Source organism: Bombina bombina, chromosome 4 (genome assembly GCF_027579735.1).
Source record: "Bombina bombina isolate aBomBom1 chromosome 4, aBomBom1.pri, whole genome shotgun sequence".
In the NCBI taxonomy this organism is placed as follows: Eukaryota; Metazoa; Chordata; class Amphibia; order Anura; family Bombinatoridae; genus Bombina; species Bombina bombina.
In genome coordinates this window covers 241932915-241948839 of record NC_069502.1, presented here as the reverse complement: position 1 = coordinate 241948839, position 15925 = coordinate 241932915, and the positions used below count along the sequence as shown (strand labels likewise).

The window sequence follows — 15925 nt, the reverse complement described above, 5'->3', positions numbered from 1 at the left end:
TTGTAATACACCATTGTACATATTTAAGCTTACATATTTCTAACGAATACAGAAACGTAAAAATATTGGTATTTAAGACCATTAAATACAGTAGAATTGCATAATCAACAAAGGCATATTAAAAAGAAAATGCAATATGCAATTTGAAATGAGCAGTATATTTTACTCATAACGGTTTTAACTGTTTTCCAATCGGCGCTCTAGCTAAAAAAAAAATATGCAAAAATCGTCACCGTGCAAGTGCCGTATGGCTAGATCGACGATAAGAGAACAGTTCAAATGGTTAACTCACAAAAAAAAAAAAGTTGAAGTGGCCTGCCAGAGCACAGGGGATTTGAATTTCAGTGATACATTAAAAAGTAAGTTCTACCATATCTTCATTACAACTGATCAATTAAACTCAAGCTAAAAGATTGCTAACATTCCGGATCTGTTTATACAAAGGGGAAAGTTTACCATCACTTTAAAATGATCTATTTTGCAGGATTGTTACCAGTTCAGCTATGAAATTCCAAAATGAATCACACTAGACATTCTAACAGTCTAATGCTGCTCTTGCCTTTAAAGGAATCTGTATTACTGCTGTTTTGGGAAGTTTCGGACCAATTCTGGACTTAATGACGTTAACTAAATTTTCAAAATAGTAACAATCTGGACAATTCTACCCCTTATTTAACAGGGTCAATTTCTGACAATGTTTAATATGGAGGATGCCTTTCGTTCCTCTTCCTAGACCATCTCCAGTTCTAAGATTTGCCTTTTAGGACAAACCTTTTTAGTTGGAGGCTCTTCAATCTGGTCTATCTAAAGCAACCAGAATTTTTTTACGAAGGTTCTAGGAACTCTCTTGTCTGTAATAAAAAAAAAAAAAACATGTAGTTCAGTGGTTCTAAACCTGGATGAAATATTGAGTCCGACTCCATTGTTTCCTTCAGCTGTATTTTCATATCAGCCGTTTACTGTTGGTTCTTTGCAGACATGGTTGGAGAATTAAAGAGTCCTATTTTTCGTTTATCAAGAGTCTTATTTCTAGGAGTCATTATAGACTCAGCGACTATGCAGCTTTCTCTAAAGGATCAGGGATCAAAATAAAAGTCAGCTTGCTCACTGCTAAACTAAATTTCCAATGCATATTTATGGAAGTGTTAGGTCTGATGATTGCAGCATCAGATGTTCTTCAACTTTGCTTACTTTGACAATGGTGAAAAATCTTAATCAGCTAGCTCATAGAATCCTATAGGATTCTTCAGTGGATAGTTTTCCAAACTATTTTTCTGGGGACGTCTTTATATTTGCCCAACTTGTAAAATAATATCTGCAGACACCATTCTCTGGGATTGGGATTAAGTCTGGAGGTCCAGGAGAGCACAGGGAGTTTGGTTAACAACAATTATCTTAGACTTAGTGCTATCTTTAGTTCCCTTCAGGGCTTTCCTCTTCTGAAAGGAGAGCCTTATCAGAGTTTTCATTTAAGCCATGTTACAGCTGTGGCTTATGTGCATCAAGGGGGAACTAGCAGTTCCTTAGCAATAATTTAGCAAGTCTCAATGTTTTTTGATTGGACACAAACATTTTCTATATTTTGCAACCCAGTAAGGAAATCTGGGAGGCAGATTTCCTTAATAGATAATCCCTTACACAGGAATCTTTTCCCCAAGTAGTTTTCTACTAGATTGAGGAACAACGGGGTCTACCAGAAATAGAGCTGATGACGTCCGTTTCTAAGAGACATAGTTTGAATTGAATAGAGCATTCTTAATTAATCTGAATGCTCCAGTCAGGACCCACAGAACTTGGTTTGCAAATCTAACTCAGATGTCAAGCTTTCTCCAATCATCAAGATCTCGAGTTTCTCATCTAGATGGATTAGTGATTGTATACCAAATTTTTTTTTTTTTTTAGTTTTATTGATGCTATATTGAAATCCTTATTTCAGGCCATAAAGTAAAATTTCTCAAATGATTTGGAAGCGTTTGCCTGCTTTTGAAAACTAGGGTTTTAGCTGTTCTTTTAGAATTCTTCTCATCGCAAGTCAGTTCGGACAATGACTTATCTGCCAACTCTTTAAAGAGACATATTCAGATGTTTCATACTACAGGAAGTTTGCCAAGTGTCTTGACATCAAGGCTTTGTTCAGGCTTAGTCAGGACATATCCAGCCTCTCAACCAATTTCTTCTCCTTGAAACATTAATTTATTTTTTTACAAGCGTTACAGGTGTCTTTTCGAACCTGCACGCTTGGGAAATTTAGCTTTTGTCTTGGAAGTTTGTTGTTGTTTTTAGCAATATCTTTTTTTAACCTAAACGTTCTGATTTTTTTTTTTTTTTACCTAAAGTGATTTTTCGGGTATAAATCAGGGGATTATAGCCCATCTCCTTGTCCTAATCCAAATCATTAATTTGATGAAGAGCATTAGAATTCTACTATCAAATAAAGGCTTTTAGACAATTCTTTAATTTGTTTGTCCCTTGGTCCACGTAAAAGTCAGAGTTCAACATTTGTTTCTTTAGCTCTTCTGCTAAAATCTCCTGATGACCAAGGTTAACTTGGAGGCAGGATAATCTTTTTCCAAAACGCATTATTGCCCTTTTTTCTAGATCAGTTTCTTCTTTGTGGATTTTTAATAATGAGGATTATATTGAATACATTTGCAAGGCAGCAACATACTCTCTCTAAATTCTACCACTTTGATTGGTAGGGAAGTCCTTCAGGCATTAGTCTTACTCATGGACTCCACAGCTTGGGTATTAGTTCACAAGACTAATGGCTTGTGGACGCTCTCCAACTTATAAAAGAAAAAAAGTATGCTTAACTGATAAATTAATTTCTTTCATGGTGGTGAAAGTCCACAAAACCCACCCATTTTATTTTGTACTTATTTTTTTCTGGCAGCAGTTCTATCTAGCACCTCATTTTCCCTACTTTGTCCTTTCCTACCTTTTGACTTTCTTGGCTATACGTCTGACTAGAATACCAAAGGGGTGGGAGGTATTAAGTGTTCTTAGTGCTTTCGGAATATTTGCCTCCTCCTAGTGGCCAGGAGTTGAATCCCAGGACTAATAGCTTGGGGACTCTAAACCATCAAAGAAATGAATTTACCAGGTAAACATTTTTTTTTACCAATTTTAAAATGTATTTCAACTTGCTGGCCCCCTGTATCATGTATCAGCCAATCATAGACTCATATACGTATACACTGAACTCTTGCCCATGCTTGGTAGTAGCTGGTGCCTCAGAAATTGTGCAAAACTGTGTACAATTTGATAATTAAAGTAAATTTGGGAAACTACTTTTTTGTTACAATTAATGTTAGTATATATATATATATATATATAACATTTTGTGAAACTACATTTTGCATGTTTAATAAGAGTGAGAGGGATAACCTTTAAATAAATTTATAAGCATTATTAGCAGAGTTCATTTTCCACAGTTAAATCAAATACATTGGATATGATTATACAGTATAGTCCGTTTTCTTTGTTACTACCAAAATGCGCACAGAGGCTAAATGTGTTTTCCTGCTGGACAGATTCAGAAAGCACCTTTGTTCCTACCTACATATATCATGACATGGTTCTTACCCTTTAAGGAGCATGAAAAGAATATTCTGCTGGGTGCAAATATATTCCACTGTTGGGGTCCGTGTGCCAATCTGTCTTCGTAAAATATTGTTAAAGATTTGAGCAACATCCTTCTTGCCCTGAAAACAGAATATGTACCATGATCATGTAACACTTGTATGGATACTACGCAAACTAGCCTTAGTAATTATTCAACATATTGCTTTATAAAAGTTATTAGCATTTACAGTTTAAAATAATAAAAGTACCACCTGTTGTGTAAATATGTCACTGTCTCTTATGGACGACATGACAATACCAACTTCCTTATTACTTATTGAGGTCACTGTCATGTGTGAATTATGTTTCTGAAGCTACTGCCTCTCACTCAAACATCTCCATATGTTATTGAGCACATGCAGATCATGAGTAGAGGGCACTGTAATTTTTAAAGTAATTTTTTAGATACTAAATATAAATTGTCACCTCAAAATCTATAAGCTGCAGGTCAGCCACGAGCGTTCCTAAGAGACCACTGTTGTAGAGTTCCTGAGCCAGCTGTGCCACGGCTTCTGTCTGAGGCTCTTTCTCATTTGTCCCATATAAAATCTCTTTCATGGCCACCAGGTTTTTAGACACTTCTTCAGTTGCCTATAAAACAAAACTACTAGATTAAAGGCGGCAAATACCACTACTCTTTTTCAGTTTTCCAGGAAAGCATTTCAGAATAATAAACAACCCTTTGGGTTTATATTGGTCTGTGTTACGCTAGGATTCCATAAAATTTCTGAGTAAAACAACTGGCTACTAGTCATACAAGGTTAACTAAAAATCCCTATTTTTTATTTAAATGATCAATTCTGAAATGTTGTATTTATAAGGTTAGAGTTTATATGTGTCTATATATGCACACATTTAAGTTGTATTCCTTGCTCACAGATCAAATGAACATGGTAGAATATAAAGTGCAGTATATAAATAGCTAATCATTAAAAATGCTGCACAAATAAAGAAAAAAATTCAACTACCCTTTTACAAAAGCTTGGACATGGGAGTCAAAGAAGATGTAGGAACCTTTAGATCATACAGCCTAATCTACAAATAATAGCTTGGAGACTGGGAGTGTAAGCTGTTAAATGTGAGATTATAAAGTATGTTCACTTTCCCATGTGTACAAGCAATGCATCTCTGGCAGCATTCCAGTTTAAAACACATAACAACCAAATAGACATGCGTTTTGTACAGAGTTATTAGCACAACAGTCTTCCACAAAAAGATCCTAAGTATAATTTAAAGATAAGATACAAGAAGAACATGAGAAGACAGGTCAATACCATTTAAACATACAAGTATTAGTATCTACAGACAAACAGTATCATCAGCAGGGGACACAGTGACCAAAGACAGGGATTGAGTGACACAGAAACAATATAGTACCTGTGATTGCTACTCATTTTTGTGGTTATTCATTTCATGCATATCAAACTATATCAGTTTGTTTCTCAGTTAAATATAAGCTCTGTGATTCACATCCACTTGTCTTTCATCACTTAAGAAAATACATCAATGCAAACTATTACAATAAGGTCAAGATGAACCCCATAAAGAGCAACATTCTTGTCACAGCAACCAAAGACTGGAGTGTCCACTGTCATAGGTGTCATTAGTTGATTGTCCTGTAAGGAAAGTTAGTAATTTCATCAGTGAGGATTTCCTCCACCAGAAGACCCTAAAAAGGAAAACCCTACAATAGGGCACATGTATGTATTAACCGATAAGACAGCCGTTCTGTCGATCTTCGGCTTCCCAGATACAAACGAGTTCCTTTTGGACCACGGTAGTTTCTTTATGTCCTTGTTCTTGATCTGCATGTCATCCGAAGAGTACCCGGCAAATGTGCTGTTTGGACTTCGAGAGGGGGGGCTAAAGGAATTGGTTTGGAGAGAAGGGGAGCTCAATGTGTGACTTATCAACCCTCCTCTCTGCTGAAAAATGAAATAGCATATCATTTTTATTTTTGCAAAACACACATACACAAAAACAATCATGGCCTAACCATGTCCAAATACAGAAAATTTGTCCCAAGAATTTTATCAGTAAGCACCCATGTAAAAAAATGTTTACATTTTGAGTTAAAAAAGTAGGAAAATGTGAAAGCACATAGAAAACAAATGTTTCTAATAAGAGCTGGTTAGCCGTTGCCCTCTAAAAAAAACAAAAACAAAAAAAAAAAAACATGTGAGGCAATGTTTGATATCAATTTCATTTGTAGTGGATAATGGTTTTATCAATCTTACTTCATAAACCTTAATCATCTGTTTATGCTGACAACTCCAAAAGGTTCATAAAATGTGTCCAGAGACCGATTCAATATTAAACACAACAAACCACAATGAAAAAGTTAACCTTTGATACTTGCATTAATCATTTTGATGCTCAATTAAGTTAGCCCATTTCACTGGAAAGGGGCCATGTTGTGGACCAATTATTTTTGGTTTCAAATATACTTATTTTTCTCTCCATGGCCTATGGTTTGGATTTCTAAGGAGCAAAATATAATCAAACAAAAGATTGTGTGTTTTTTTTAGAAGCGATTACTGGCCCAATGACTGGGTATGCAGTTCTTACAAGGGAGAAACCAACACCAACAAGAATAACCATCATTTACATCACACCAAACCAGTACTGTCTACTGATCAAATGGAAGAGGAGAGGTGTATGCCTCAAAAATAGCAATATCATTACGTCCAAATGCTTTTCTGCTTACTACAGTCTAGTGTTCCAACCTAACATCACAGAGATAGATTGTAAAACAGCCTATGTTGGTACAACCTCCATATTGCTAACATGATAAAAAAAAAAGAGAGCTACTACAGAACATTTGTATATGAGATATGTTGATCCCCTAACGACAAAAAAGTTAAGAGATAATAAACATTAAATAAATGTTAAAAAAAAAAAAAAAAAAAAAAAAAAAAAAAAGAAGAATGAAGCATCCAAAGCAAAGATTGGCATGAAAAAACTACACAAATGTATTTTATCAAATAAACATTTCTTTATAGCTAAAGGGCATATGTGAGATTTTTTGTGGAGGTCATCAATTTAAATTGTGTTTGTTTTGTTTTTAAAATCTTTTCTTTTTTTAAATTGAAATACATTGTGCAAGTGGTTAGATTAGCGCCATTTTGTTTTTAAATTTAGCCTGAGATTGTACATAAACATGCAGGGGCCATGTAACAAGCCACGTAAACACAGCCAGCAGAATAAATTTACTCTCCCAGTGGGGAGTGAGAGAGTTAACGTTCTAAAGTGTTCATTTTCAATTGTTCTAAGTATTGTACAGAGACAAAAATAAGAAAGGGATGCATTTGAGTAGTATGATAATGAAGTCTTATCTCTCTGCAAGCTTAGCCAATTTTGATGGGTTGTGGTTTCAAAGTGCAAATTTGGTTATTTTCATTTACAAAAAGAATCAAAGGATCAATCTCACACATTTTATACTCTGCAGTTGGTATAACAAGTCATTGGGAACAAATTAAGGGAAAAACATTACACAATTACAGCACACTGTCCCTTTTTAGTGTTAAAGGACCAGTAAATAAACTAGATTTGCATAATCAACAAATGCATGATAAAAAGACAATGCAATATCACTTGGTCTGAACTTCAACTGAGTAGTAGATTTTTTTTCTGACAAATTTCAGTTATGTATATTTCCACTCCTGCTGTATCATGCGACAGCCAATCACAAATGCATATACGTATATTATGTGAATTCTTGCTCATGCTCAGTAGAAGCTGGTGACTCAAAAAGGGTAAATGTAAAAGACCAAAGATCTTGTTAATGGAAGTTAATTGGAAAGTTGTTTAAAAATGCTTGTTTTATCTGAATCATTAAAGTTGAATTTTGACTTGAATGTCCTTTTAAAAAGGACAGTAAAGTTTGGGGAAAATGTAACATAATTCTGCACTTTGCGTAGAATTATGTAACATGAGGATAACTTTTTTTTTTTTTAATCCCTGATTTGTCACCTAAAACTAAACATGTTATGGCTCATTGTCTATTCCCAGTTAGCCGATCTTGCCATTGAACTACATGTAGCACACAGTGCAGAGTTATGTAACATTTTTCCTAACGTTTACTGTCCCTTTAAACATTTTCAGCTGTACAGCTGTGCCTTTTCTTTCGCACAGTATTTCACTCAAAATACATACATTTTGCAAAATAAATAGCTGAATTTGCTCTTTGAAACCACAGCCCATCAAAATAGGCTTGGCTTGCTGACAGATCTCATTATCCTATCATGCAAATGCTTCCCTTTATTATCTCGGTCTCTGTACAATACTAAGAAATAACCATTAAAAGAACATTTTAGAGCTTTCTCTCTTCCACCTCCCACTGTGAGTGTAATTTATTTTGCCGTCTGTGTTTACATAGTTTCTCAATAGCCAATACCTAGGTATAGAAACTTTCAAGGGATACTACAGACTAAATCAGCTATTTCGAATTTTAATATAAAGGCTAAGGAGCTATTTATAAACAATTGAATATGCTTCAGCATGTAAAATGGATCATTGGGAACAAATTAAAGGAGAGAAAGTTTTTGGGTAAAATGTCCCTTTAAGATTTTCACAGAGAAGAACTTTCCTGAAGTACTGTATATCAGTAAATCCTGCTTAACAAGGTCAGTCCAGTCCCAAAATACCAGGCACTCATCTGAAAAAGGAACATGAATTCCCCAGACAGACAGACAATTGTTTCAGAATTCTGTAGGCCTCATCAATTAGGTGCAGCCATATCCCTCCAAGCACATTGGGCAGGGCAGTCCACATATTATTTCCCTCCATCACCCTTGTGGAGACTTCACCAGGGTCATTATGCAAATTAGCGGCCTTCTAATTACCAAAAAGTAATACCAAAGCCATATAAGTCTGCTATTTCTGAACAAAGGGGATCCCAGAGAAGCCTTTACAACCATTTGTGCCATAATTGCACAAGCTGTTTGTAAATAATTTCAGTGAGAAAGATAACATCTGTGAAAAAGTTAACAATTTATTTTTATTTGATCGCATTTGGCGGTGGAATGGTGGCATGAAATATATCAAAATGGGCCTAGATCAATACTTTGGGTTGTTTACTAATATATATATATATATATATACATATACACACACATCAAGGGATATTCAGGGATTCCTGACAGATATCAGTGTTCCAATGTAATTATCGCTAATTTTGAGGGGGAAAAAAATGCTTTGGAAATAGCAAAATGCTACTTGTATTTATGGCCCTATAACTTGCAAAAAAAGCAAAGAACATGTAAACATTGGGTATTTCTAAACTCAGGACAAAATTTAGAAACTATTTAGCATGGGTGTTTGAGCCCCAAAATCTGTTACACATCTACAACCACCAACAAAGTTAGAAAAAGTGTGTTTTTTCCCAATTTTTTCATCATATTTTATAAAAAAAATGTTATAGTAAATTAAGATATGATGAAAATAATGGTATCTTTAGAAAGTCCATTTAATGGCAAGAAAAACGGTATATAATGTACCGTGGATACAGTAAATGAGAAAGAGGAAAATTACAGCTAAACACAAACACCGCAGAAATGTAAAAATAGCCCTGGACCTTAAGGTGTTAGAAAAAAGAAAAAAACATAATTTATGCTTACCTGATAAATTCCTTTCTTCTGTTGTGTGATCAGTCCACGGGTCATCATTACTTCTGGGATATAACTCCTCCCCAACAGGAAATGCAAGAGGATTCACCCAGCAGAGCTGCATATAGCTCCTCCCCTCTACGTCAGTCCCAGTCATTCGACCAAGAATCAACGAGAAAGGAGTAACCAAGGGTGAAGTGGTGACTGGAGTATAATTTAAAAAATATTTACCTGCCTTAAAACAGGGCGGGCCGTGGACTGATCACACAACAGAAGAAAGGAATTTATCAGGTAAGCATAAATTATGTTTTCTTCTGTTATGTGTGATCAGTCCACGGGTCATCATTACTTCTGGGATACCAATACCAAAGCAAAAGTACACGGATGACGGGAGGGATAGGCAGGCTCATTATACAGAAGGAACCACTGCCTGAAGAACCTTTCTCCCAAAAATAGCCTCCGAAGAAGCAAAAGTGTCAAATTTGTAAAATTTGGAAAAAGTATGAAGCGAAGACCAAGTTGCAGCCTTGCAAATCTGTTCAACAGAGGCCTCATTCTTAAAGGCCCAAGTGGAAGCCACAGCTCTAGTGGAGTGAGCTGTAATTCTTTCAGGAGGCTGCTGTCCAGCAGTCTCATAGGCTAAACGTATTATGCTACGAAGCCAAAAAGAGAGAGAGGTAGCAGAAGCTTTTTGACCTCTCCTCTGTCCAGAATAAACGACAAACAGGGAAGAAGTTTGGCGAAAATCTTTAGTTGCCTGCAAGTAGAACTTGAGGGCACGAACTACATCCAGATTGTGTAGAAGACGTTCCTTCTTTGAAGAAGGATTTGGACACAAGGATGGAACAACAATCTCTTGATTGATATTCCTGTTAGTGACTACCTTAGGTAAGAACCCAGGTTTAGTACGCAGAACTACCTTGTCTGAGTGAAAAATCAGATAAGGAGAATCACAATGTAAGGCTGATAACTCAGAGACTCTTCGAGCCGAGGAAATAGCCATTAAAAACAGAACTTTCCAAGATAACAATTTTATATCAATGGAATGAAGGGGTTCAAACGGAACACCCTGTAAAACGTTAAGAACTAAGTTTAAACTCCATGGCGGAGCAACAGCTTTAAACACAGGCTTGATCCTAGCTAAAGCCTGACAAAAGGCCTGGACGTCTGGATTTTCTGACAGACGCCTGTGTAACAAGATGGACAGAGCTGAAATCTGTCCCTTTAAAGAACTAGCTGATAGACCCTTTTCTAAACCTTCTTGTAGAAAGGACAATATCCTAGCGATCCTAACCTTACTCCAAGAGTAACCTTTGGATTCGCACCAGTATAGGTATTTACGCCATATTTTATGGTAAATCCTTCTGGTAACAGGCTTCCTAGCCTGTATCAGGGTATCAATAACCGACTCAGAAAAACCACGTTTTGATAAAATCAAGCGTTCAATTTCCAAGCAGTCAGCTTCAGAGAAGTTAGATTTTGATGTTTGAATGGACCCTGTATCAGAAGGTCCTGTCTTAGAGGTAGAGACCAAGGCGGACAGGATGACATGTCCACTAGATCTGCATACCAAGTCCTGCGTGGCCATGCAGGCGCTATTAGAATTACTGATGCTCTCTCCTGTTTGATTTTGGCAATCAATCGAGGAAGCAGCGGGAAGGGTGGAAACACATAAGCCATCCCGAAGTTCCAAGGTGCTGTCAAAGCATCTATCAGAACTGCTTCCGGATCCCTGGATCTGGACCCGTAGCGAGGAAGTTTGGCGTTCTGGCGAGACGCCATGAGATCTATCTCTGGTTTGCCCCAACGCCGAAGTATTTGGGCAAAGACCTCCGGATGAAGTTCCCACTCCCCCGGATGAAAAGTCTGGCGACTCAAGAAATCCGCCTCCCAGTTCTCCACTCCCGGGATGTGGATTGCTGACAGGTGGCAAGAGTGAGACTCTGCCCAGCGAATTATCTTTGATACTTCCATCATTGCTAGGGAGCTTCTTGTCCCTCCCTGATGGTTGATGTAAGCTACAGTCGTGATGTTGTCCGACTGAAACCTGATGAACCCCCGAGTTGTTAACTGGGGCCAAGCCAGAAGGGCATTGAGAACCGCTCTCAATTCCAGAATGTTTATTGGCAGGAGACTCTCCTCCTGATTCCATAGTCCCTGAGCCTTCAGAGAATTCCAGACAGCGCCCCAACCTAGTAGGCTGGCGTCTGTTGTTACAATTGTCCAGTCTGGCCTGCTGAATGGCATCCCCCTGGACAGGTGTGGCCGATAAAGCCACCATAGAAGAGAATTTCTGGTCTCTTGATTTAGATTCAGAGTAGGGGACAAATCTGAGTAATCCCCGTTCCACTGACTTAGCATGCATAATTGCAGCGGTCTGAGATGTAGGCGTGCAAAAGGTACTATGTCCATTGCCGCTACCATTAAGCCGATCACCTCCATGCATTGAGCTACTGACGGGTGTTGAATGGAATGAAGGACACGGCATGCATTTTGAAGCTTTGTTAACCTGTCTTCTGTCAGGTAAATCTTCATTTCTACAGAATCTATAAGAGTCCCCAAGAATGGAACTCTTGTGAGAGGAAAGAGAGAACTCTTCTTTTCGTTCACTTTCCATCCATGCGACCTTAGAAATGCCAGAACTAACTCTGTATGAGACTTGGCAGTTTGAAAGCTTGAAGCTTGTATTAGAATGTCGTCTAGGTACGGAGCTACCGAAATCCCTCGCGGTCTTAGTACCGCCAGAAGGGCACCCAGAACCTTTGTGAAGATTCTTGGAGCCGTAGCCAATCCGAATGGAAGAGCTACAAACTGGTAGTGCCTGTCTAAGAAGGCAAACCTTAGATACCGGTGATGATCTTTGTGGATCGGAATGTGAAGGTAAGCATCCTTTAAATCCACAGTGGTCATGTACTGACCCTCTTGGATCATGGGTAAAATTGTCCGAATAGTTTCCATTTTGAACGATGGAACTCTTAGGAATTTGTTTAGAATCTTTAAATCTAAGATTGGCCTGAAAGTTCCCTCTTTCTTGGGAACCACAAACAGGTTTGAGTAGAACCCTTGTCCTTGTTCCGACCGCGGAACCGGATGGATCACTCCCATTAATAACAGATCTTGTACGCAGCGTAGAAACGCTTCTTTCTTTATCTGGTTTGTTGACAACCTTGACAGATGAAATCTCCCTCTTGGGGGAGATAATTTGAAGTCTAGAAGGTATCCCTGAGATATGATCTCTAGTGCCCAGGGATCCTGAACATCTCTTGCCCAGGCCTGGGCGAAGAGAGAGAGTCTGCCCCCCACTAGATCCGGTCCCGGATCGGGGGCTCTCGGTTCATGCTGTCTTTGGGGCAGCAGCAGGTTTCCTGGCCTGCTTGCTCTTGTTCCAGGCCTGGTTAGGCTTCCAGCCTTGCCTGTAACGAGCAACAGCTCCTTCCTGTTTTGGTGCAGTGGAGGTTGATGCTGCTCCTGTTTTGAAATTCCGAAAGGGACGAAAATTAGACTGTCTAGCCTTAGCTTTGGCTTTGTCTTGGGGTAGGGCGTGGCCCTTACCTCCTGTAATGTCAGCGATAATTTCTTTCAAACCGGGCCCAAATAAAGACTGCCCCTTGAAAGGTATATTAAGTAATTTGGACTTAGAAGTAACATCTGCTGACCAGGATTTTAGCCACAGCGCCCTACGTGCCTGTATGGCGAATCCTGAGTTCTTAGCCGTAAGTTTGGTTAAATGTACTACGGCCTCCGAAATGAAAGAATTAGCTAGTTTAAGGACTCTAAGCCTGTCCGTAATGTCGTCTAGCGTAGATGAACTAAGGTTCTCTTCCAGCGACTCAATCCAAAATGCTGCCGCAGCCGTAATCGGCGCGATACATGCAAGGGGTTGCAATATAAAACCTTGTTGAACAAACATTTTCTTAAGGTAACCCTCTAATTTTTTATCCATTGGATCTGAGAAAGCACAGCTATCCTCCACCGGGATAGTGGTACGCTTAGCTAAAGTAGAAACTGCTCCCTCCACCTTGGGGACCGTTTGCCATAAGTCCCGAGTGGTGGCGTCTATTGGAAACATCTTTCTAAATATTGGAGGGGGTGAGAACGGCACACCGGGTCTATCCCACTCCTTAGTAACAATTTCAGTTAGTCTCTTAGGTATAGGAAAAACTTCAGTACTCGCCGGTACCGCAAAGTATTTATCCAACCTGCACAGTTTCTCTGGTATTGCAACGGTGTTACAATCATTAAGAGCTGCTAAGACCTCCCCTAGTAATACACGGAGGTTCTCCAATTTAAATTTAAAATTTGAAATATCTGAGTCCAATCTGTTTGGATCAGAACCGTCACCCACAGAATGAAGCTCTCCGTCCTCATGCTCTGCGAGCTGTGACGCAGTATCAGACATGGCCCTAGCATTGTCAGCGCACTCTGTTCTCACCCCAGAGTGATCACGCTTGCCTCTTAGTTCTGGTAATTTAGACAAAACTTCAGTCATAACAGTAGCCATATCTTGTAATGTTATCTGTAATGGCCGCCCAGATGTACTAGGCGCCATAATATCACGCACCTCCCGGGCGGGAGATGCAGGTACTGCCGCGTGAGGCGAGTTAGTCGGCATAACTCTCCCCTCGCTGTTTGGTGAAATTTGTTCACATTGTACAGATTGACTTTTATTTAAAGTAGCATCAATACAGTTAGTACATAAATTTCTATTGGGCTCCACCTTGGCATTGGAACAAATGACACAGATATCTTCCTCTGAGTCAGACATGTTTAACACACTAGCAAAAAACTTACAACTTGGTTATAATCTTTTTTAGCAAAAACGTACTGTGCCTCAAAGAGGTACTAAACGATTAAATGACAGTTGAATAATGAACTGAAAAACAGTTATAGCATCAAACTTTAAAACAACACAACTTTTAGCAAAGGTTTGTTCCCATTAGTAAAATAACAATAACTAAATTTGACATAAAAAATACAAAGCAACGTTTTTATTCACAGTCACTATAAGAATTCTCACAGCTCTGCTGAGAGAATTTACCTCCCTTCAAAGAAGTTTGAAGACCCCTGAGATCTGTCAGAGATGAACCGGATCATGCAGGAAATATAAAAGTAACTGACTGTAATTTTTTGATGCGTAGCAAAGAGCGCCAAAAACGGCCCCTCCCTCTCCCACACAGCAGTGAAGAGAAACGAAACTGTCACAAATAAAAGCAAAAAAGGCTGCCAAGTGGAAAATAATGCCCAAATATTTATTCACACAGTACCTCAGCAATGTAAACGATTCTACATTCCAGCAAAAACGTTTAACATGATAAATAGTTATTAAAAGGATTAGTGACCTTTAACAGAGTAGTTCCGGTGAAATACCATCCCCAGAATACTGAAGTGTATACATACATGTCATTTTAACGGTATGGCAGGATTTTCTCATCAATTCCATTCAGAAAATAAAAACTGCTACATACCTCAATGCAGATTCATCTGCCCGCTGTCCCCTGATCTGAAGCCTTTACCTCCCTCAGATGGCCGAGAACAGCAATATGATCTTAACAGCTCCGGTTAAAATCATAGTAAAAAACTCTGGCAGATTCTTCCTCAAACTCTGCCAGAGAAGTAATAACACGCTCCGGTGCTATTGTAAAATAACAAACTTTTGATTGAAGTCATAAAAACTAAGTATAATCACCATAGTCCTCTCACACATCCTATCTAGTCGTTGGGTGCAAGAGAATGACTGGGACTGACGTAGAGGGGAGGAGCTATATGCAGCTCTGCTGGGTGAATCCTCTTGCATTTCCTGTTGGGGAGGAGTTATATCCCAGAAGTAATGATGACCCGTGGACTGATCACACATAACAGAAGAAAAAAATCTGTAGTGTAGCTGCCCACCCTTTATGCCCTAATTAATTGTTTAAAAATACATACTCTATCTGAATCATGAGTTTATTTTGGCCTAGACTGTCCCTTTAAGACCTCTAGCTGCGAAAAACTGCCAAATGCATTGAAATAAGGGGTGGCCTTCAAGGTTTCAGAAATTAGAAAATGAGCCTACCTAGGTTTAGCTTTCAATAAAGAATACCAAAAGAACAAAACAAATTTGATGATAAAAGTGAATTGGAAAGTTGTTTAAAATTGGATTCCCTATCTGAATCATGAAAGTTTAATTTTGACTAGACTGTCCCTTTAAGCATTTCATGGCTATTAAAATGTGTCTTTCTCCCTCATAAATGACTACATCTTACATTCAATATACATTTGTTAATAGCGGCAGAAGTTAAATAACAAAACAAACTTGTTTTACGATTACATGAGCCATATTAAAAAGTCTCTCAACCTCAGTATGTCAGTGTAAGAAAAGTAAAGCAGTTATAAGATTGAATGACCCCTCCTCAGAGGCAGTAGATTCTGATTTTTGATCTGAGAAAGCAAATACAATAAGTCAATATGCAGTTTGGAAGTGTCAGAAAATAATAAAGGTGTCATAAAAGGGGTGCATGAGCTAGCAGGGTGTGTATTATGTAGGTCATGCTGCTCCTCCTTGGATAAAATATGAATCACTTCCTAAACATAACACATGGTACTGTATGGAACTAGTTCTCACACCACCAAACATAAGTATTTAATGATGCAAAGCATTTAAGTTTAAAAACAGAGGAATCAAAAAATTTATGAATTCAAAACAAATGTTTTAAAAC

At 38.2% G+C, this 15925-nt stretch overlaps 1 protein-coding gene across 2 annotated transcripts in view; it reads right to left on the bottom strand.

The window, feature by feature from the left end:
• Positions 1-15925, bottom strand: part of LOC128656132 (calcium-binding protein 39) — a 101467-nt gene that overhangs the window by 71993 nt on the left and 13549 nt on the right. The window contains exons 4-6 of one of the 2 annotated variants that reach the window (XM_053709856.1): positions 5337-5549; positions 4051-4215; positions 3586-3704 (exon numbers count right to left, since the gene is read on the bottom strand). In XM_053709856.1, the coding sequence (XP_053565831.1) occupies positions 3586-3704; positions 4051-4215; positions 5337-5549 (497 nt within the window). The remainder of the gene's footprint in view (positions 1-3585; positions 3705-4050; positions 4216-5336; positions 5550-15925) is intronic. The other variant, XM_053709857.1, reaches the window with a different exon arrangement.